The 22,332-nt window shown below is 32.7% G+C and overlaps 4 protein-coding genes across 4 annotated transcripts; all 4 read right to left on the bottom strand.

Moving 5' to 3' along the window:
* Positions 1–1,645: 1,645 nt before the first annotated feature.
* On the bottom strand, positions 1,646–3,210 carry LOC17881221 (peroxidase 37). The gene is made up of 4 exons (XM_006288033.2): positions 2,988–3,210; positions 2,572–2,763; positions 2,284–2,452; positions 1,646–2,173 (listed from the first exon to the last, which is right to left on the bottom strand). The coding sequence occupies exons 1-4, from the start codon at positions 3,192–3,194 to the stop codon at positions 1,704–1,706; spliced, it is 1,038 nt and encodes a 345-aa protein (XP_006288095.1). The 5' UTR covers positions 3,195–3,210; the 3' UTR covers positions 1,646–1,703.
* Positions 3,211–5,288: 2,078 nt separating this feature from the next.
* On the bottom strand, positions 5,289–10,323 carry LOC111829991 (nucleolin 1-like). Its single transcript, XM_023780311.1, has 8 exons — positions 10,318–10,323; positions 10,005–10,220; positions 6,519–6,567; positions 6,292–6,326; positions 6,099–6,140; positions 5,875–5,990; positions 5,633–5,776; positions 5,289–5,541 (listed from the first exon to the last, which is right to left on the bottom strand). The coding sequence occupies exons 1-8, from the start codon at positions 10,321–10,323 to the stop codon at positions 5,289–5,291; spliced, it is 861 nt and encodes a 286-aa protein (XP_023636079.1).
* On the bottom strand, positions 9,705–10,959 carry LOC111830192. Its single transcript, XM_023781709.1, has 4 exons — positions 10,876–10,959; positions 10,671–10,797; positions 10,005–10,582; positions 9,705–9,909 (listed from the first exon to the last, which is right to left on the bottom strand). Exons 1-3 carry the CDS (start codon positions 10,956–10,958, stop codon positions 10,370–10,372), a joined length of 423 nt encoding a protein of 140 aa, XP_023637477.1. The 5' UTR covers position 10,959; the 3' UTR covers positions 9,705–9,909; positions 10,005–10,369.
* Positions 10,960–16,196: 5,237 nt separating this feature from the next.
* Positions 16,197–17,614, bottom strand: LOC17881798 (nucleolin 1). The gene is made up of 7 exons (XM_023780310.1): positions 17,591–17,614; positions 17,420–17,468; positions 17,193–17,227; positions 17,000–17,041; positions 16,776–16,891; positions 16,535–16,678; positions 16,197–16,443 (listed from the first exon to the last, which is right to left on the bottom strand). The coding sequence occupies exons 1-7, from the start codon at positions 17,612–17,614 to the stop codon at positions 16,197–16,199; spliced, it is 657 nt and encodes a 218-aa protein (XP_023636078.1).
* Between the last annotated feature and the right edge of the window lie 4,718 nt (positions 17,615–22,332).

The following is a 22,332-nucleotide window of genomic DNA, read 5'->3' as shown; positions in this document are numbered from 1 at the left end:
TCACGTAAGCTTTGTATATATATTTATGTATTCAGTATGTATTCACGTAAAATTGATATACTTATCATACGTTGATTAATTTTAACAGTTACAAGAGAAAAAAAAAAGAGTAAGTTATTGGTTCGAGTAGTTTTTGGAACGAAACTATATAATTCGTTGTAATTTTGGATTCAAAGGTATATAAGACATAAGCATAAAACCTCGTAGTTATTAAAAAAAATGTAATACGTAGATAATTTTTTCTTTTGATGTATTAAAGAGTAACCATGTGTTTAAAAGTGAAAAACACATGCATAGAACAAAGCAATGTGCATGTCTTTATCTAAGTTGGCATATAATATTAATTTTGTTATTAGAAAAAAATGATAAAGATGAATGTGTCTAGCACATACCAATACAAAAAACAATGTGCTAGCATTGTTTAATATTCCTCATTTTCCAAATTTTTTTGTTTGCAATTTTCACACAAACTCGTTTTTATTAATCATTAAACGACGACTGAAGTTGATGACCTTGTGGTCAAGTCCTTTCATATGATACCAAAAGTCCCAAATTCGAATAAGAGACCAAATTAAAGGAGTGGTTGAGAGACCCACAAGACTTAAAGCTAATGAAATGAGAAAAAAGTTTCATGGTTTGACAAAAGCAAACCGGGGGCTAGTCAAATAATAGAGGCTGCTATAAGTTTTCAAACCAAAGAGGCTCCAATAATATATGTGATTTGGTTCGTAGTAGTTGAATAAAGAATAAATCCTACATATATTGCTTACTTTAAGATATTGAGAAAAATTATTTTTAAAATAAAAATATTACTTAGAAAAAACTTTCTTACCAAAACACTTTATATGAAGTTGCCTAGAATATTGCACATGTTTTTTTGGTAAATTACTTTATGTTTTAGAGTGTTTTTTTTTTCTTAAAACTTGTTAGTCTTAGGACAAGTTTTCTAGTATAAACTTCGGTTCGCTTCGGTATGAGTTTTAAATTTTGACCCGAATAAAATCCGATAAAATTTCGGTTCCAACGGGTCGATCCGAGGGCTATAACAAAAGTAACCAAACTATCCGATTTAATCAAAGAAACCGAAAAACCCTTCACAAAAACCATAAAAGCATGGTCAAAACCACTTGAATCCGAAATGAATCATGGGTAATGTTTTGTTTTAGTTTTGATTTTGAGATGTATCATTCTGTTCTTGGATTTTAATTTACCTGAACCAAACCAAAACCATATGGTTCTTATGTAATACCCAAAACCAAACCGAATCCTAAATTTCGGTTTGGTTATTCGCTTTCAGTTAATATACTTGGCTCATACAAGTGTAGATTTTCTTGTCTCTAAAAAACATGTATAGCCTAGCTATATTAGGATTTATTTGTCTTCTTCATCTTTAACCCGAGAATATCGAGTTAGCGTTAAGGTTTCATTGCTCTACGACAACTACTCAAATGTATACATATGTTTTTTTTTCCAACAACCTTAGTTTGGTTATCTATACGTGAGTGTTACGTGGTAAACATGTGTAGAGGTGTGCCGGACAGTTCCCATACCATAACTATCTAATAGTAAAAAAATATAATGTTATGGATCAAACTTTGGATAGTCTTATCGATTATACATAGGTAAGGCAAACGAAACAAGAAAGTAGAAGAAAACATAACATTGATAATTTATTAATTATTAGAAGAACATTCATATGCTCATCACATTGAGCTAGCAAAGTCATTAGCATCTACCACATCCATGATTTTGGATTTCGTATTAACAACTCTACAATTCAATCTAATCTCTCCTTGCTTCCCTGTTAAAGGTGAAAGGCTTCCCATCCTTATCATTGCTTCCACGAACGCATCGAAAAATTTCCCTTGACCATCCGCGTAAGCCCGGACTAAAGGGATAGTGTCTGAAGCATCAGGGCTAGAGAATAGCTCTTGGTCGCTTTGGATAAGACCCTTGTTTTCTCTTAGATTCACATAGTATTTGTTGTCGAATAGCGTTGGTGTACGTAAATCAAAATCTACCAAGACACTTTGGTTTCCATTTTGTGGACATTGTTTTCTAAGTGTGGTAAGGTAAGATTTATCAAGGGTTGGATCGGGTAAACCGGATTCATTGAAGTTGTAAAGACGGTCCATTATGAACTGACATTGGTTTTTACCAAAGGTGTGAGCACCTAATCAAAAGAAAAATGTATAGAGAACAAATAAACTAATTGCGAATAATCATACATATAGTTGTGACTGATTAATACTATAGATGAAAATGTTTAAAATGATAACATACCGGAAAGAGCAACGAGATCAGAAGGACGTTCGAGTCCGACTTTTTTGAAGCTATCCTTAAGTTGTTTAAGAGTAAAGAATGGAGCTGGAAGGTTATCGTTAGCAAGATCCATAAACCCCTTTAAACTGTCTCTTCTTCCATTTGGAACCGTCCATGAAGGACCTCCCGCCTATGGACAAAACAATTATATTTGGTATTAAGTATTTTCTTCTACTTAAGAATCAGAAAACATGATCTAGAAACATATTTTGAATTGAAAAAAAGAATTGTATTGTAAAAAATGCATACCAAAACGACAGATTTTTGAGCCGCGATTGCGAGTAAATCAGCACATGAAACTGTTTTAGGACATGCTTTCTCCACAGCAGCCTTCATTTGGTCGATCACCTCGAAACCTCGTGCGGATTTGGCGTTCCCAAAGGCGTCTTTCTCCGTTCTAAACGATGTTGTGTTGTCTAACAATATCGATGCATCACATCCCTATTTTAGGAAAAACACTTTTTCATCAGATTTTTAGTCAAGTGTCACCCACATTCATAGGTCATTCGCAACATTTTCATAGCTGTAATTTTTTTTTACAGCAAGTAAATAGCTTAAAATTATCACATCCTGATTTTAAATTTATAAAATTCCCGCTCTTTAGGATAAACTATTAGATAATTAATATATACGACACAAATTTATTGAACCAATTTATATCTTACATTAACAAAGCAGTCGTGGAAATGAAGACGAAGGATGCTCGCAGCGATGCGAGGGTCTGATCTCAGAGCATTGACAATGGTTTTGGTAGCAATGTCAAAGACTTGTGGACATGTTTTATCGTAAAAGGAAGGACTTAGTTGTGCATGAGACAATGCTAGCTGAAGAAGAACAAGAACAAAACCCAATTTTATCAAAGAGGAACTCATTTTCTTTGCACTCTAAGAGAAGTATTCAGTTATGGTTTAATTTGAGTGAATGTAGGTTTTGTCTTAACAATTCCTTATGTAGGCAAAATGTTCTTGCTTGGCGGCTTTTACTTAAGATATTTTTATTCAAGTGGTGTATACGTGCATAGTCTATAGACTCTTATTACATATGGAAGTGTAGACTTTGAGTAAGACATTGTGTTTTGTTGAATGATTGTTGTATATTGTGTTTTCTTTTGGCAAATAGGTTTTAGAGTCTAAGAAAACTTTAATAATCACTTGTTTCTAATACAATATTATCTTTTAATTTGTTTTCACTTTCACTTTAGTTACTTCTAAACTTTTTTTTTCTTTTGGAGAATAGGTTTTAAAGTCTAAGAAAGCTTTAATTATCATGTGCTTCTAAGTAATAACATTTACTGTTTTCACTTTCACACCTTAATTACATTTAAACTTACTTTCTTGTAATGATAAGACATTGTGATCTTGCCATATGTTTATGTATTTACATGAAATTGCTGCTATTTTAGTATGCAAGTTGATTCATTTTAACAATTATTATAGAATAAAGAAAAATAGAGTGAATAGGCATTTAAATTATATATACTATAAATATTTTTTTCCGTGTTATTTTTAAGTAATGTTTTAGTTTTTTTGTGTTTAATTATAAATATTAAATATACATTTAATTTTTAATATTTTATATATTGCCGTATGTTTTTAAAAAAAATTGATTGTAAGCTGACTAATTGGCTTTTTATGTAAAAAATGTTAATTAAAAATTATATAATATCTTAATTTACATTTAAAACCCATGAACGTCATCTAAAATGATATTAAAAATGAAATATTAAAAAGTAATCATGTGGTTAAAAGCAAAAAAAACACAAAGAACGAAGCACACGTCTTTAATCAAGTTGGCTAATCCAAAGTCGTAAAATACTATACAATTGGTTTTTGTTATTCAAGAAGTATAAAGATGAACACCTAACACTACAAAAGAATGAGTCTAAGACATACCGCTACAAAAGAGCCATGTGCACTTGTGAACAAACTCATTGTTCTTAAAAGTCTAGATTCGAACACTGATAAGAGGGAATAAAATGAGTGGTAGAGAGTGCTTTAGTTTTCGTCAAAGTAAAGAGGCTGCTATGGTAAAGTTTGTCAAACCAAAGAGGCTGCTTACTGCTGTAATAATATAAAATATTGAGAGATAAAATTTTCAGAAGAAAATTAATATTAAGGACTTGAAGTTAAGGTGAGGATAGCTAGGGATTGGGGTACAAAAAAAGTACATAAATTTATTTCAACCGAACCGTTTAAACCGATTAAACCGAATGTCCAGGACTAACATAAAACATAATCAATCCAATTAGCTATAAAAAATTATCCAACAAAATCAGCAATCGTGTTTTTTATTAACCTTAAAAATGGATGCGGTCATTTCACATATTTTAGTGTATTTTTTTGTTTTATTTATTATATTTTAATATGGATAAACTATTTTATAATTACTATTCGATATCGATTTTATTAAAATCTGTGTATATTAATGCACAATAAATCAATTATCTTTTAAAAAAATTTGGATCCCAAATTGGAAGGGTATATTATTCAATACAATTTAAGAAAATAATAATTTTCGAATAAAATTCCTCAATAATATTAGTAGCATTTTTATATTTTTGGCCAACAATATTAGTAGCATTAAGATGGTTTAATTTATTTAGTCGTGATCAGCAATGTTAAGAGCTTTAGGTCTAATGGATTGAATTGTTAAGAATCCGTTTATTTAGAAGTTTATTAAATCGCACCATGCTTGTTGAAATCGTTTAGTCTCACGGTCTTAGGTCTACCACACCTAGTCGAGAGGAAGCAAGAAAAGGTTAATAAAAACACCATTCGAGAATACTATAAATCAAATTTCAATTCCGACAACTTATTAAAAATCACTTCTACTTGTCGACAAACAAAATTGATCAACAACTAGTTGTTGTTGGTCTTTATGTCGAAGAAGGTGGGAGTGATCTTGCCTGAACTATCAAGGTGGGAGTGATCTTGCCTATACTATCCAAAAGAACTTAACTCTGAGAATTAAATACTCAACAGACACGTTGACACAAGTCGGCCAATCCTATCAAGACGTCGGCCGACAGGAATTCCGTTTAGCCTGCGAAAACGTCCGGCGAAACGACCGCCAAGACCTCGATCACGACCAGAAAAGCCAGGGTAGGAATCTCTCATCAGTAGAGCCTTCTTCACTACAAGTTCCTTTCCTATCATAACACTACCATTAAGTTCCAACGCCTTCTTTGAGTCTTCTTCTTTTAGATCAATGTAAGCAAATCTATTAAAGAGAAATAGAACATAGCTTAGTATATAGTTATAACCTAACTTATAATATAAGTTATCACAAACTTGAGGAGGAAGTCACAAACCCTTTGACAGCATCGGTCACAAAGCTTGTTGCAACAAAAACCCTTGTGATCTCTCCACATGCACTGAAATGTTTACTTAATGCGGTCTTGATTTCATCCTCAGGAAGCCTAGAGCCAAATCCTTCAACGTAGATCGTTTGAACACTAATCAAGAAATTACATTATCAACTATAATTGTGGATAACAAAAGAACATCTTGAGTATGTAAACAAATCTCGCAAACATCGAAAAAATCAGTTCACCTGCTTTGTGGAGGAGTGAATGCAGCTACATTGCCTCTCGCACCAGCCACTTCATCAGAATCTTTATTTACTGAATCTGAACTGCTTGCAGACTTGCTAGTAGCTAGAGCTGCCTTCTGAAGGATTACATTTTCATAAACAAATAATGAGAGAACTATTTGATATTTATATAAATTGAACAGTTACTAGGAAACTTAGTGACTAAAAATAAACTAAAAACAAACCTTCTGATCTTGAGAATCTTTAGCAGGTTCTTTTGAAGGTTCCTATTTTACATATATATGTTACATGATTAGCCATTAACACACTAAATTTGATTCAAAACTCTCTCAAGAACAATAACAGTATTCCAACCTTCTTCTTAGATTTTTTCTTTTGATTTTTCTTTTGATTTTTGTTTTGCTTCTTCAGTTTTACTTCGGTCTCCAAATCAGCCTCTGGCTCACTCTTACCTAAAAGAAGACCAGCAAAAACAATTTAAAATATCGAGAATCAATATACTTGACATAGTATAGCTAGATGTGCTTACTATAACCATACATACGAATAACACAAGAACACACATATCATATGTGTAACCACGACAAGTAAATAATGTAGCAAAGGGAGAGCAACACAAAACAAATGAAACGTAATTTTCTTACGTTTCTTCAATGGCTTCATGGCCTTAATCACAGGAGGATCTATTTCAACCTAAGAAAATACAAAAAACCAAAACAAGTTCTTCAGTTAACTTTGTGAATAAACTCGAGATTCAAGACTGAGTAAGAAGAAGAATATTAAAGAACAAAGCCATAATTAATTGATTAATTACTTTGGTGGAAGTTTTCTTGCCCATTGAGAATGATAATTAACGAGAAAAGCTCAAATTGACCTTAGATTTTCGACCCTGCAGCTGCGTATGAGAATGTTTCAGTTTTAGGGGTTTAGTTAGGTCTTAAATTGTATTATATATATATTTGGTATTTTATTAATATCGGCTTTGGGCCTTCTGATAAGAAAGAAATAACCAAAAACTTTGGTTATTTTTTACCACAAATAAAAATAAAAATAAGAAACAAGTCAATAGAAAGCTTAATCACTCTTATAGGGCATGATTAGGCATGTCTATCAGGTTAATCCGATCCGGCCCAGACCGAAACCCGTAAAGCCCTCATATATGTGAGTATGGCCGGGTCCAGTCCGAAAAATATTTGAGCCTATATTTCAAAGTCCGGTTGTTCAGTTTTAGTTTGACAGATAATAGAAAATATTATAGGTACAAATTTTAAAAGTATTAAGTAAGGCTAGTAAGTAAATAAGAAAACTAATTCATTAATCAAATCTTCTAATCAAACTAAAATATTTTAAAAAATTTAAAATATATTTTTTTAAAAGCCTTTCGGGCTGGCCCGAGCCCGACCGGGTTAAGCCCAAACAACCCTTTAGCCCGAATGAGCTTAGTCCAAAAGGCCCGATTTTTTCTGGACATATATATTTAAGTCCGAACCCGATGTTTTTCAGGGCCGGGCCAAACTAGCTCGCGATCTTTAGCCCTAATTGACATGCCTCTTATTGACATGCCTAGGCATGAAGATCTCAATGGGAAACTACTCACCAAGAGGATCACCCTAGAAACAACGTTTGAACCATAAAGCGAGTCAAGAAGTGTTATTTTTAGGTGATGTTTTTTGTTCTGTTTCACTATAAATAATAAATATACATTTAAGTTTTAATCTTTTATATTTTGCGGTATATTTTTTTAAAAAATTGATTGAAATTAAAGCTTACTAATTGGCCTTTTATGTAAAAAATGTTAATTAAAAAATATAATATCTTAATTTATAGTTAAAAACCTTGAATATCATCTAAAATGATACTAAAATTGATATGTTAAAAGTAATCATGTGGTAAAAAGCAAAAAAACACAAAGAACGAAGTACATGTCTCTAATCAAGTTGGCTAATCCAAAGTCGTAAAATACTATACAATTGGTTTTTGTTATTCAAGAATATATAAAGATGAACACCTAACACATACCGTTACAAAAGAGCCATGTGCACTTGTGCATAGCATTGCCTTTTCTTTTCATTTCTAAAATAATGTGCATTTACAAACTAATTGTTCTTAATTGTGACACAAAAAGTCCAGATTCGAACACTGATAAGAGAGAATAAAAATGAGTGGTTAATTAAGACCCACTAGAGTGCTTTAATTTTCATCAAATTAAAGAGGCTGCTATGGTAAAGTTTGTCAAACCAAAGAGGCTGCTTACTGCTGTAATAATTTAAAATATTGAGATATGAAATTTCAGATGAAAAAATAATTTAGTGTTTAAGGTCTATTGTTAATTAAAATTAATATTGAGGATTTGAAGTTAAGGTGAGGATAGCTAAGGGTTGTGGGGTACAAAGGTAGAACTGCCTTTGCGTCCATCTTTATCTAGAGGGTCGAAACAGCTCTACGGTGGCGGGAAGGCAGCAGATTCACCATCTCCATTCGGCTCTCGTCGTCCAGATTTGCCGGAGGGTCTTGTTCCAGTAAGGATTCGCAGATCTTAGGCGACGGCTCTGGTTGTATTCTTCAATCAGAGACTAAGGTTTTGTGTAACTATGTTAGTTTCGTTCATGAAATCGGGTCGGGTTTGATTTATTGTTTTGTTTGGTTTGTTGTTTGTACATTGGGCCATGAGGTGATTGTAATGAGCCTAAGTCCGGAAATAATCCATTAAACACCTATTTATAAAATTTGCAAGCATATCTCTCAAAAATAAAATAAAAACAGAATCAACATAATCAATCCAACTAGATATAAATAAAATATCCAACAAAATCCGCAATTGTGTTTCTTTTTTTCATATAAAAAAATGGATGCGGTCGTTTCCCATATTTTAGTGTATTTTTGTTATATTTATTATATTTTAATATGGATAAATTATTCATAAATTAGTATTCAATATTGTAAGGAAATTAATCAATATTGTAAATTAATGCACAATAATTTAATTATTTTTAATGATATTGTTTAATACAATTTAATTAATGAATAATTTATGACTTTCCTAAATAACATTAGTAGCATTTTTTTTGTCAACAGTATTATTAGTAGCATTAAGACGGTTTAATTTATTTAGTCGCGATCAACCTTGTTAAGCGCTTCGGGTCTAATGGATTGACTTATTAAATCGCACAATGCTTGTTTTCATGTGTTAGACTCGTTTAGTCTCACGGTCTTAGGTCTACCACACTACAAGAAAACAATCTATTTCTGAGGGACGGAATCATCGGTAAGCCCTCATAAACAATTCTTTCTGACGGGTTTCCGAGGAAAACAAGTCCTCAGAAATCGCTCGTCGGAAATTTCCGAGGGATTTACAAGGGACATTAACTTTCCATGGGATTTCCAAGGAGGTTAACTTTCCATGGGATTTCCAAGGACGTTAAATTACCGAGAGATTTCCAAGAGATACAATTTCTGAGGGATTTCCCAGAGACTTATTACCAAAGGATTTCCTAGAGTTGTTTCCGAGGAATTTCCAAGGGACTTTTATTTCCGAGGGATTTCCAAGAGACATGATTCTGATGGATTTCCGAAAGTTTATTTCCAAGGACTTACCGAGGACCTGAATTTCCAAGGGCATTCCGACGACGACAAAGTTTTTAGCAAATTTATAATTTTGATTATAATTACGAAAATATAAATCTTAAACAATAAATAAAAATCCAAAATTCTAAAATTAAAATATCCAAATACAACTTATCCAAATAAACAACAATAGTCACAAAATTAAAATAGTTTTGAAAAACAAAAAAAACTAAATAGTTTTAGGGAGGCAGGAATTGTTCCAGGAATTTAGAAGAAATGAAATTTGAAGTTGGGAGAGTGTCGTATGAGTCTTGGTGAATTGCTCCGTAATCTTGAGATTTTGTTGCTTCAATTCTTCGACCGCCTCATATTTTTCTTTCACGATTCGGTTAAGATCTTGAACTTGTTGAATAAGTTCATTGTCTCGGGGAAATGCCGAAGAGATACTCCCATCTTGTCAGACAAGACTTTCTAATCATGGTCTCCAACCTTTGGTTAAAGGAATATCCTAAACAAACAAAAATTTTATAAATAATAAAGTAAAACTAAAAAATATTCCAATATACCTCAATACACAAACGGTTGATTCCTTCACGAGGTAGATCGATTGAAGATGATGAGCCATCTTGAGAGAGTTGTGTTAGCCGTTCCATCTTCCGAAGCTTAATCCTTTTTATGCGTTCTCCGACAACCGGATCTTGAATTTTTCCGGTTTTTTTGCTTGTGTGGGTTGTTTCCATAACATCTATCCAATCCGGCGCAACGACTCCGTTTGCGATCATCTAAATTTAAAGAAAAATAAAAAATATATCAAATATAAAGGTATAATTAATTGAAAACATACCATTTTTCTCTCATGCTTTTTGAAGGCTATGGAACCTCCATTGTGGGTTGCTATACTCTTTCCACCACGTTCGCTCCTACGATTCTCTTATGCTTGTGACGAAATAGACATTGTCTCATCCATACTCCAATAGCGGATAAACCCTTGCCAAACTTCAGGGTTTAGACATTTTGGCATTTTTTTGCCTTCCTTCCACTTTTGCTTCCATGCATACATGTGATTTTGGTAGGATGTGTTGGCTTGAATGTCAAAAGCTCTTCTCACTTTTGCCGAATGACCGATTTCCCAATTAAAATCTTGCTACAAATGGGAAAAAAATATAATTAAAATAAATTTATGACAAAAATAATAATTAATGATAATAATAATAATTAATAGTTTAACTTACCGCAAAAGTCTTGAACCACATCTTTTTGGTTTCTTCGTCGACATCCCCGTAAGTTGGCCAAGGTTTATTCAATTGCGTCTTAAAAATATTAAGAATGGATTTTGTTATCTTTCCCTCTAATCCAAACCTAGAGACATGTAAAATAATAATTAGTTAAGAATAAAATTCATCAATTTATGTAAGTAGATAAAATGAAATTAATTACCATGTAGCTCCGTTTTCTTCTTCCGGGTGGAGCCTCGGGATATGTTGACGGCCCGGTTGACTAACAAACTCTTCAATCGTCATAATCGGTGGCGGAGCGGAATTTCTTGTCTCGGGGACATTAGAAGGAGATTGTGATGGTGAGTCGCTTTATGATCGTCGGGTTTGGAAATGGTTAGGTGACGTCCCTTGAAACTCCTCATAAGACCTCAAAAATAAATTTAGTAAATAATTAATCAACAAATAACAATAGGAAAAGTTGATAAATTTATAAATATATTATGTTGTAATAAATATTTAACAATGTACGATTAAAGAAAATAATTATTGTATCACATTTATTAAAAAAATTGTTTAACTAAAATCTAACTTTTAATTTTCTATAATTGTTAAAAACCAACCTAATGCTAACAAGTTTAAAACCAAAATCCAATAAAAATGTTTAAATTTAATATCAAATTTCTTACAAAATATAAATAAAACTAAATCTAACTTATATAATTCACTAATTCCAATCAAAAGCAAAAACTATTCCAATCAAAATCATAGAAATAATTCCAATCAAAATCATAGGACTAATTCTAATCAAAATCATAAAACTAATTTCATATCATAACCTTAATCCAATTCCATATCTATCCAAATCCAGTCAAGATCTAATTATACGGATTCCAAAATCTAATTCTAACAAGATATTAACAATTAAAAACTAGTATCACAAATCAAAAGCATTGAATACTTGTAAACTTACATGATTTTGAGCTTGTGAAACGATGGGAGGAAGAAAATGATGATTGATGATGATGATTGAAGATGTTATCGCCGGCGAGATGGCGAAGCAGTGTCTCGGGGGACAGAGCGGTCCAACAGCGACGAAGAGTTCTGAGATAAAAGAAGCGGCTGAGGAAAAATCGTTTCAGAGGGAATTAGTCGTTGCAAATCCCTTGGAAACTTTTGAGGTTTTCCGCGAGAATTAAAAAAAAGGCGGGTAATAAATATTTTCACACTGAAATCCGTCGGCAAATCAGAATCCCTCGAAAATCCTTTCGAATATCACTGCATGTAATTTAATTGGCTGATCAAGCCAATTAAACCCCAAAAATCAGAAATTTCCAACGGATTTCTCAGGGAGTGTAAAATTTCTGAGGACTTTCCGACGACTTTTTTTTTATAAACCAATTTTATTAATTTGATTCATCTAAAGAGATTTTAATGCTATACAAAGACATATTTGTGTTAAAAAATAACATTTATATTAAATTAGATTAAAAATTGCATAATTTCTGGATGTATCAACTATATTATCAATAGGGAAAACGGGGAAAATCAACCCAAACTATTTCCCGAAGGTATTTTCATACCCAAACTCGCGTACTCTGATTTTACAACCCAAACCAGCTTTCAATTCAAATAACCCACCTGAACCACATCAAATTTTGTCGATTTCAACCTCGACGTTAACAGTATCCCTGCCCATCTTGAAGATTTGGACAATCAAGCTTAAGCTTCTGTAAAAACCAAGAGAAATTAAGCTTAAGCTTAAGCTTAATTGTCCAAATATGAGATTTTTCAAGTTTTGAATTTTTTTTCCTTATAAAACTTTGTTATGTAATTATATTGACAGGTATAGCTTCTTATTGTATTAACCATTACATAAGATGCATCTAAATTCCAAAATTTTATAAAAAATCTAACATCCCTCAGAAAATCTTCGGATATTTCAGTTTTATTAAATATCTGACCATATTCGTGAACCCTCGGGCAGCCCTTTGAAAAACTGACGAATTTCCGAGGACTTGTTATACCCTTAGGAAATCCGTTAGAAAGATCGATATTGTGTCTAATCCAATTTTTAAATTTATACAACTTTCAAAAAAATATACAAAAATTATAAAATAGTTGCAATATTTATTTAGGATAATAGGTTTTGAAAACTTCATGAGAGATAATTTATTTCCACGTTCTTAATACACCAACTAATTAATAAAAATCTAATAAAATACAAAAGTTATATAATTTATTCTTCGTCCTCTTCATCCGATGAATATTCTGAATTTTCTGAATCGGAAGTGTCCTCATATTCTCCCCTTTCTTCTTCAGAATCATCAAAAACCTCATCATCTCCATCAATGGTGAAATCAATGACAAGATCAACTTCTAGGGAGTGGTCAACCGCTCCTATGACACCCAACGTGTTTTTGCATCATAGATTCATGTTCACTATCATCAGAAATGCCAACAATCCTGCCTATATGATATACTGACATCACAGTGATCCAAGGATCATTGATTGTGGTAGCTCGTGGGTATCCAATGTATCATACTTCATCGGCTTGAGATGCGAGGATGAATGGGTCATATTCTGGAGTCGTTTTCTCATATGTATTGTAGTGACACCAAATTCGTCATGTTTCACACCCCTTCCAAGAATTGGATCGTACCAATCACATGAGAAAACAATACACCTCAAATTGATCATCCCCGAATAACGAACTTCTAAGATTTCACGGAGGACACCATAGTAAAAAAGATCACCCGATTGTGCCGATACACCGTAGTCACAAGTTGGCCTAATCTTCTTGGGTCTAAGAATCTTAAAAGCGTACCCATGAGTACAATACATGGGATACGATTCCGCAACATATAACGGCCCATTAACGAACTCCACTAACCATGTGGGAAATGATCGACCTCTACCTGACATTGTTGTTACTTGTACAAAGCAAAATTTCAATTTTAAATATGTAAAAACTTTTACAAATCAATTTAATCAATTTATTTAATAAATTAAATTTTAAAATAAGGAAAAACTTACGTAGAATTTTAGCCAATTACAAAACTCAGTCTGCTTGAGTTTTTGAACATCATCCTCGCTCATGTCCGGATATTGAAAGCGTACTTGGCCCAAGTAAATCCTATTAATTAATTAAAATGAGGATAAATAAATTATATATTTCAAATATAAGTTAAAATTAATTACTATATAAAATAAAAATAGTTTACCTCTCATAATCTATTAGCTCATCATGATTTGTGATAATGTACATGTCCAAGTGTTGTTGCTCTTCTTGTGTTAGAGTTCGTTTCTTCGATTTTCCACTTAATCGACCAATTTGAGAGAATGTGCTTGGGACTTGTACGGGGTAGAAAGGTGTCTCCCCACCGTCATCATGTCGAGCAGGCTTTCGCATCTTTGTTTAGACGTGTTTCGGAAAACAATATTCAGAGAAGTGTGAGGTTTCTTCGTTGATGCTTTGTGCTACAATAGAACCTTTGACTCTTGCCAAATTTTTTACTTTCTTCTTAAGAGTGCCCATGTAACGCTTGAAAGGATACATCCATCGATATTGAACGGGACCGCCAAGTGCTAAATCTCGTGGGAGATGAATTGGAATATGTTCCATAAAATCGAAGAAATACAGTGGATAAATCTTCTCAAGGTTGCAAAGGATTACCTGTATATTTTGCTCTAGGCTATGTATCCCTTTGAAATGCATCATAATCCACTCTAAAAATGCTTCCTTGAAAGGTGCATCTAATCGGAAACGAGCGGTTGGTGCTTTTCCATTTGGCAAGACATGAAGTTTTCTTCAAGAACATATATCAGGCAAGTCCAATCTAGACTTTAAATTGTCTTTTGTCTTTCCTTGAACATTTAGTAAGGTTCTTCTCCGTGTGCATGAAGCCAAGATTGTGCTTCAGCAAAAGGTCCTTCCAATATGGCAATAAATAGAAGATACTAAACTTGTGCAAATTGGGATGATCACCATATCCATCGCAAATCGATGTCTGCTCGGCACCAAAATCTCTTAACTGAGTCAAAATGTCCTTACCAGAATACTCAGGAGGTGGACTATCAAAAGACTTGCATGTTCTTTCTAAATAATGTGGTGCTCCTACGATAAGGATGATCTTCAGGGAGCCATCGTCTGTGACAATCAAACCAACACATTTTACGTCCGTGTTTCAACTGAAACGCATCGCTGTTATCTTGACAATATGGACAAGATAACCGTCCATGCGTGGTCCATCCAGATAACATACCATAGGCTGGAAAATCACTTATAGTCCACATAAGCATCGCCCAAATGTTGAAATTTTGGTTCACTGAAACATCGAACGCTTCCACACCATGTTTCCATAACATTTGTAACTCATAAATCAATGGCTGCAAAAAAACATCAAGTGCTTTCTTCGAATGATCAGGACCAGGAATAAGAATGGTGAGGAAAAGGAACTCTAGAATCACGGCGAACGGCTCTAACTGCGCATTAGTGGAGATCTTATGTGTACTTGCCTCCATTAATCTACAACAGTATTAATACATCGTATTATATGGGGTTCAAACCCTAGACCTCCTAGTGTAGAAGCATTAATCAACCCTTAATTTTTTGCAGTATTTTTCCATTAGTTTAAGCTCTTTCGTTTTAGTCCTTAATATTCACTTCTAATTTGTGAGTTTGGCACTTTAGTTTTCTGTAATAAAGACTGAACAACATATTGATAAGGTTCCCCTGAAGCTTATGTAATGAAAAAACTTAGGCCATGAATTACTGGTTTTTTGGATTACAGTTTATGAATATTCTGAATTTTAAATTTGGTTTATGGCATTTAGATTTTTCATATTAATTTTTTTTTAATAAAACATAGATTTTAGATTTTCTTTGAAAATTGACAAAAATAATTAAAATCCAGATTCTATAATTTTTAGAAAAACCATTCTTCTCATAATCTTGATTCTCGCTATAAAGTATATTTCTAAAAAAGTTTAAAACAAATCAACTTTAAAATCGACAACTATTCAAGGTCTTATAATGAGAACTCATAAACGCCCTAGAACCTTGTGTAATTCTTTGTATTCTTGAGCATCCAGACTTATCACGGCTTCAATCCATCAATTGTGTGGCATTATATCGATCTATCAATCCATTGTTACCTCTCTTCATCAACCATCTCACCTAAAACTCTAAAGAGCATTATACAACAAGTTGGTGATTGTCCATTAATCCATCATTGTAGGATATATTAAAGTTAGTAACATTTAAATGGCTCTATGTTTTCATGTGTTGGACTCGTTTCGGCTCATGGTCTTAGGCGAGTACCTAGTCGAGTAAGCATCATTCGCCTTTACTTTCAATCAAAGTTCAATTAGGACAACTTATCAAAAAATTTCTTTTATTTGTTGCACGAAACAATATTTTAGAAAATTACTTGTCTGGTCGACAAACAAAATTAACAACACTAGCTGTCGTTGGTCTTGATGAAGGTGGGAGTGATCTTGCCTATACTATCCAAAAGAACTTAACTCTGAGAATTAAATACTCAACAGACACGTTGACACAAGCCAAGACCTCCACAACGGCCACCGCGAAATCGGCCACCAACATCAAGTCCGCCAAAACGTCCGCCGAAACGACCACCAAGAACTCGATCACGACCAGAAAAGCCAGGGTAAGAATCTCTCATCAGTAGAGCCTTCTTCACTACAAGTTCCTTTCCTAACATAACACTACCATTAAGTTCCAACGCCTTCTTTGAGTCTTCTTCTTTTAGATCAATGTAAGCAAATCTATCAAAGAAAAATAGAACATAGCTTAATATATAGTTATAACCTAACTTATAATATAAGTTGTCACAAACTTGAGGAGGAAGTCACAAACCCTCTTACAGCACCGGTGACAAAGCTTGTTGCAACAAAAACCCTTGTGATCTCTCCACATGCACTGAAGTGTTTACTTAATGCGGTCTTGATTTCATCCTCAGGAAGCGAAGAGCCAAATCCTTCGACGTAAATCGTTTGAATACTATCAAGAAATTACATTATCAACTATAATTGTGGATAACAAAAGAACATCTTGAGTATGTAAACAAATCTCGCAAACATCGAAAAAATCAGTTCACCTGCTTTGTGGAGGAGTGAATGCAGCTACATTGCCTCTCGCACCAGCCACTTCATCAGAATCTTTATTTACTGAATCTGAACTGCTTGCAGACTTGCTAGTAGCTAGAGCTGCCTTCTGAAGGATTACATTTTCATAAACAAATAATGAGAGAACTATTTGATATTTATATAAATTGAACAGTTACTAGGAAACTTAGTGACTAAAAATAAACTAAAAACAAACCTTCTGATCTTGAGAATCTTTAGCAGGTTCTTTTGAAGGTTCCTATTTTACATATATATGTTACATGATTAGCCATTAACACACTAAATTTGATTCAAAACTCTCTCAAGAACAATAACAGTATTCCAACCTTCTTCTTAGATTTTTTCTTTTGATTTTTCTTTTGATTTTTGTTTTGCTTCTTCAGTTTTACTTCGGTCTCCAAATCAGCCTCTGGCTCACTCTTACCTAAAAGAAGACCAGCAAAAACAATTTAAAATATCGAGAATCAATATACTTGACATAGTATAGCTAGATGTGCTTACTATAACCATACATACGAATAACACAAGAACACACATATCATATGTGTAACCACGACAAGTAAATAATGTAGCAAAGGGAGAGCAACACAAAACAAATGAAACGTAATTTTCTTACGTTTCTTCAATGGCTTCATGGCCTTAATCACAGGAGGATCTATTTCAACCTAAGAAAATACAAAAAACCAAAACAAGTTCTTCAGTTAACTTTGTGAATAAACTCGAGATTCAAGACTGAGTAAGAAGAAGAATATTAAAAGAAGAAATCCATAATTCATAGATTAATTACTTTGGTGGAATTTTTCTTGGCCATGGAGAATGATAATTAACGAGAAAAGCTCAAATTGTGACCTAAGGTTTTTGACCCTGCAGCTGCGTAAGAGATTGTTTCAGTTTTAGGGGTTTAGTTAGGTCTTAAATTGTATTATTTTTTTTTTTTTATGTGTCGTATTTTATTATGGACTTATGGTATGGGCTTTTTGATAAAGAAAGAAATAACAATTGACCAAATTTTGATAACCAAGGGGAAGAAAAGAAAATCTTTGATTATTTTTTATCAAAAACAAAAAAAGAAAAGAAAATCTTTGATTATTTTCTATACTTGCGTAGGATTTTTCATAAGAGAGCTTTCTTTTTGATCCTTAATAATTTTTTGTAATTTGTGAGTTTAACACTTTCATGTTCTGTAATAAAAATCCTAGAAGGTCACATCTGAAGAGCCAGTTGCGTAAGATAGTTTTAGAATCTAATTAATGATTAAACCTTAAACCTATGAATTGGTGAGAGGCCTAGTTAGGGAGATTGATTTGGGGTACAAATTTGATGTTACATATATGTCATAGATGAACTCATGGATTACACCGTCTAGACAATTGTTTGGTGGAGAACGACACGTTTGCTTACATATAAGGTTTAACTGGTCTAATACTGAGATGACATTAACCCTACCAAATAGGAATAACAACTATCTTACCCCTAAATGGATAGTATTATATTTAGTTTATGTGGTTTGAAGTAGTATTTATGTATTATGACCTAAGTTTTAGAGATATTTTTTATATAAAATAGATCATCAAAAAATTTAAGTAAAATTATGCTATTTTTATTTTTTCTATAATAGTTGATTTGACTATTTTATAAAAGTTCCCTATATGAAAGATTTTTTTACTTAATTAAGGTGATATTTTTCATAATAATATGGATATCCTAATTAATAGAGAAAAAATATCTTATATAATCCCTTATACATTTAACAAAAAATTAAAACATAAGTATTCTTTCACACTCACAAAAAAATGGCTGTTTCTCATATCAAAAATAATGCATTTTCAATTCTTCCTCTTCTCATTATGCTTTCAATCACCCCAGTTTTTTCATCATCTTTTTCACCAAGTGATAAAGTCACAAAAGCATTACTTAACCAAATTTTCTCGCAACGACCAATTGCCAAACACTTCTGTATCCCTTGGCTAAGCTCTGACCCTAAAACGTTCACCCTCGACCTCAACGGTCTTCTCGTTATGGTCTTCGAGAAGGCGGAAATTTTTGGCTATAAGAACCTAGAGCTGATTAAAAGCGTAGATAGAGCAACAACTGATCCGACATTCAAGAACCCATACGAGTCATGCATGAGAGGTTATCAATTGTCAAATAAAGCACTGCATGAAGCTAAAGGTTTTGCAAGTACTAATATGTACGTGTTATCATATAAGGCAGCTTTTAAAGCCTTTGATAGTATAGATACGTGTGAATCTCTTCTTGAAGGACTGACAATGCCAGGAAATATTGCGACACGCAATTTGTGGTATGAAAGAATGTGTAACATTGGCATGGTTTTCTCCGAGCTTTTGGATTTTTGATTTTCTATGTAATTTTATTTACTTATGAGATGGCAAAAACTATGTAAATTGCCATTATTTTCTTAGGTGTTTATAAACCTATAAATTAATAAATTCATAGTCAAATTACTATATTTTCTAGCAACTTTACAAAGAATGAAAATACTTTCATCTCTCATTTCTCAACTTCACAAGAGCAATAAAGATGGTGCCTAGGACAAATTGGCCCAGCAACTACAATTTGGGCAAACACCTTAAATGAAAGAAGCAATTTTTAACAAAACAACATGTTTTAGTAGGACAGGGACGGAGGTTACCCGTTCTGTTGACGATTATTGTTTCGTTATCTCGTACCAAACAATATATACATCAAAACTAGTTTAAAGGTTTACATTGTCAGTTTAGTTTGGTGGTGGATTAGAGTGTCTTAAAAACAAATTGGAGGTTTTAAAATTTTAACACAAGTGCCCGAGTTTTGGGCAGGTGTCGATCTGATACAAGGTCGAAATATCATGTATTCACTTGATGAGCAAGAGTTTCCAAAATTTTCTCGTGGGATGTGGAAACGAGGTTAGAAATGGGGGCGGAAAAAGATTAACTCACTCAATCGATGAACAAAATAAGTGTTTTTGAATCACTCAACTAACTTATTCTACAACTTGAATACTACTCAATGAATCGCTCAATAAGCACTAAAAAATAAACACACATAGAAATTAAAAGAACTTAATAACTTTGTGAAGAAGAAAATATTTTCTATTAAATTTAAATTCGATCAAGGGAACTTTCCAATGAGAAATGAGCTGAGCTTTTATAGGCTCAATATACAACGGTCCTAAAGTCTAAAACAAGAAAATAAATCGTAAAACTTAAAGAATATGGCCTTTGGAGCTTTGATGACAAAATCAGCAAAATAAAGGAAAGTCTATAAAGAGATAGTTCCAAGAAGTCACACATTCTTGCTGTTGAGCATGAGAACCCTGTGCTTGATGAGCATGAGAAGTCTATGGGTTTTGAGCACCTTGAGAAGCATGTGGCTGCTAAGCACCTTGAGAAGCATGTGCATGCTGAAGAGGAGATTAAGGAGGTTGATGTGGCTGCTCTAAAGAGGGAGAAAAATGCTAAGAAAGCTTTGAAGAATGAAGAGGAGCTGAGGGAGAAATCAAATGCTATAATAAAAAATGTTTTTGCTAAATATCTTAGGAGAGGATGAAGGGAGGAGCCACATAAAGGAATGGAATGGATTGGTGTTCCATGGCGTAGACAGTACTATTGTATAAGTAACTCTTAAGTTATAAGAAAAAAAGTCGAAAGATCAGAAAATGAAGAAAGATATATATATATATCGATATATCCTACTAAATTTCCTACAAAACTTTTGGTAAGAAAAATTTCCTACAAAATAATTACGATTATTCTACAAAAAATAATTGTCTAAGGAAATTAGTAGGAAATTTTCTACGAAACTTAGTTGCAAAAAACTCGTACGAAATTTCTTAGAGAAAAAAGCAGTAGAAATTTGGTAGGAAAATTATTAAATTTGTAATTATAAAACTTTAATATAATTTTCATAATAATATAATTATTGAATAAATAAATAAATTATTATTTTATTTTTTTAGTAGGAAATTGATAAGATTATTTTGAAGAAAAAGAGCAGGAAATATTTAGTAGGAAATTAGAAGGAACAAGTTTCCTACGATTTATTTGTAGGCAAATGGTCAAAAATGACATTCTCTGTTCCTACGATTTAACTTACGACGTTTTGTATAACGTGATTTGGTAGAAATTTGGTAGGAAATTTCCTACCAAATCTTACCATTTATGATTTCCTACGGGCGATATCCTACCAATATTTTTGTAGGAAAATGTTAGAAAAATACTCTTTCCTACCAATTTTTGACGCAACTGACCATAGGAAATTAATCATTTTTTTGTAGTATTATATGTTTCAACAGCCAAGTGGAAGATACGTCAAATTGGTGGTGAGTGTGAAGAATAAGAGACTATCCTTCACCATTTAAGAGAGTGATAAACCATCAATTATAAGACATATCTATGATCTAATCATTGAGGGATATGAGGAGAAAAAAAAAAGATAGCTAATGAAGAGGAGAAGAAGAAAAAGATCGATGATGAGAAGAATGAGAAGGTCACTGGAGGCAAAAACTAGAAGAAGTCACCTTAGTTTAGGGTTATAGTAATCGATTGTGCTTTTATTATGTTAGTTATGTAGGGTCTAATTTTCAAATCATTGGTTTAGGTAGACAAAGTTACATTTTAATTATTGGGTTACTGGTTTAGTGCTATTCAAGGATTTGGCTGAAGAAGAGGTTGAGGAGGTTGTTGTGGCTACTCTAAAGAAGAAGAAGAATGCTAAGAAAGCTTTGAAGGATGAAGAGGAGCTGAGGGGGAAATCAAAAGCTATAATAAAAAATGTTTTTGCTAAAGATCCCAGGAGAGGATGAAAGGAGGAGCCACATAAAGGAATGGAATGGATTAGTGTTCCATGGCGTAGACAGTACTATTGTATAAGTAACTCTTAAGTTATAAGAAAAAGTCGAAAGATCAGAAGATGAAGAAAGATATATATCCTACTAAATTTCCTACAAAAAGTTTGGTAAGAAAAATTTCCTACAAAATAATTACGATTAGTTTACAAAAATAATTGTCTAAGGAAATTGGTAGGAAATTTTCTACGAAACTTAGTTGTAAGAAACTCGTACGAAATTTCTTAGAGAAAAAAGCAGTAGAAATTTGGTAGGAAATTACTAAATTTGTAATTATAAAACCTTAATATTATTATCATAATAATATAAGTATTGAATAAATAAATAAATTATTATTTTATTTGTTTGGTAGGAAATTGATAAGATTATTTTGAAGGAAAAGAGCAAGAAATATTTAGAAGGAACAAGTTTCCTACGATTTATTTGTAGGCAAATGGTCAAAAATGCCCTTCTCTGTTCCTACGATTTAACTTACGACGTTTTGTATAACATGATTTAGTAAAAATTTGTTAGGAAATTTCCTACCAAATCTTACCATTTATGATTTCCTACGGACGATATCCTACCAATATTTTTGTAGGAAAATGTTAGGCAAATACTCTTTTCTACCAATTTTTGACGCAACTGGCCGTAGGAAATTAATCATTTTCTTGTAGTATTATATGTTTCAACAGTCAAATGGA

The sequence above is a fragment of the Capsella rubella genome, unplaced genomic scaffold (assembly GCF_000375325.1).
Source record: "Capsella rubella cultivar Monte Gargano unplaced genomic scaffold, Caprub1_0 scaffold_6, whole genome shotgun sequence".
Taxonomy (NCBI): domain Eukaryota; kingdom Viridiplantae; phylum Streptophyta; class Magnoliopsida; order Brassicales; family Brassicaceae; genus Capsella; species Capsella rubella.
This window is presented reverse-complemented; position numbering and strand designations above follow the sequence as displayed.

Bases quoted from the DNA above. Each gene is read 5' to 3' on its own strand.
- LOC17881221 (XM_006288033.2), bottom strand. From the start codon at position 3,194: ATGAGTTCCTCTTTGATAAAATTGGGTTTTGTTCTTGTTCTTCTTCAG. The intron at 2,453-2,571 runs GTATGCATTTTT...TTTTGTCCATAG, and splicing joins CTCAAAAATCTGTCGTTTTG to GCGGGAGGTCCTTCATGGAC. The intron at 2,174-2,283 runs GTATGTTATCAT...TCTTTTGATTAG, and splicing joins TGATCTCGTTGCTCTTTCCG to GTGCTCACACCTTTGGTAAA.
- LOC111829991 (XM_023780311.1), bottom strand. The intron at 6,141-6,291 runs GTAAAACTGAAG...TATGTAAAATAG, and splicing joins AGGCTGATTTGGAGACCGAA to GAACCTTCAAAAGAACCTGC. The intron at 5,991-6,098 runs GTTTGTTTTTAG...GTAATCCTTCAG, and splicing joins AAGATTCTCAAGATCAGAAG to AAGGCAGCTCTAGCTACTAG.
- LOC111830192 (XM_023781709.1), bottom strand. From the start codon at position 10,958: ATGACGATTGAAGAGTTTGTTAGTCAACCGGGCCGTCAACATATCCCG. The intron at 10,798-10,875 runs GTAATTAATTTC...ACATGTCTCTAG, and splicing joins GAAGAAAACGGAGCTACATG to GTTTGGATTAGAGGGAAAGA. The intron at 10,583-10,670 runs GTAAGTTAAACT...TCCCATTTGTAG, and splicing joins TGTGGTTCAAGACTTTTGCG to CAAGATTTTAATTGGGAAAT.
- LOC17881798 (XM_023780310.1), bottom strand. From the start codon at position 17,614: ATGGCCAAGAAAAATTCCACCAAA. The intron at 17,228-17,419 runs GTAAGAAAATTA...GTCTTCTTTTAG, and splicing joins CATGAAGCCATTGAAGAAAC to GTAAGAGTGAGCCAGAGGCT. The intron at 16,679-16,775 runs GTGAACTGATTT...ATTTCTTGATAG, and splicing joins TTCACTCCTCCACAAAGCAG to TATTCAAACGATTTACGTCG.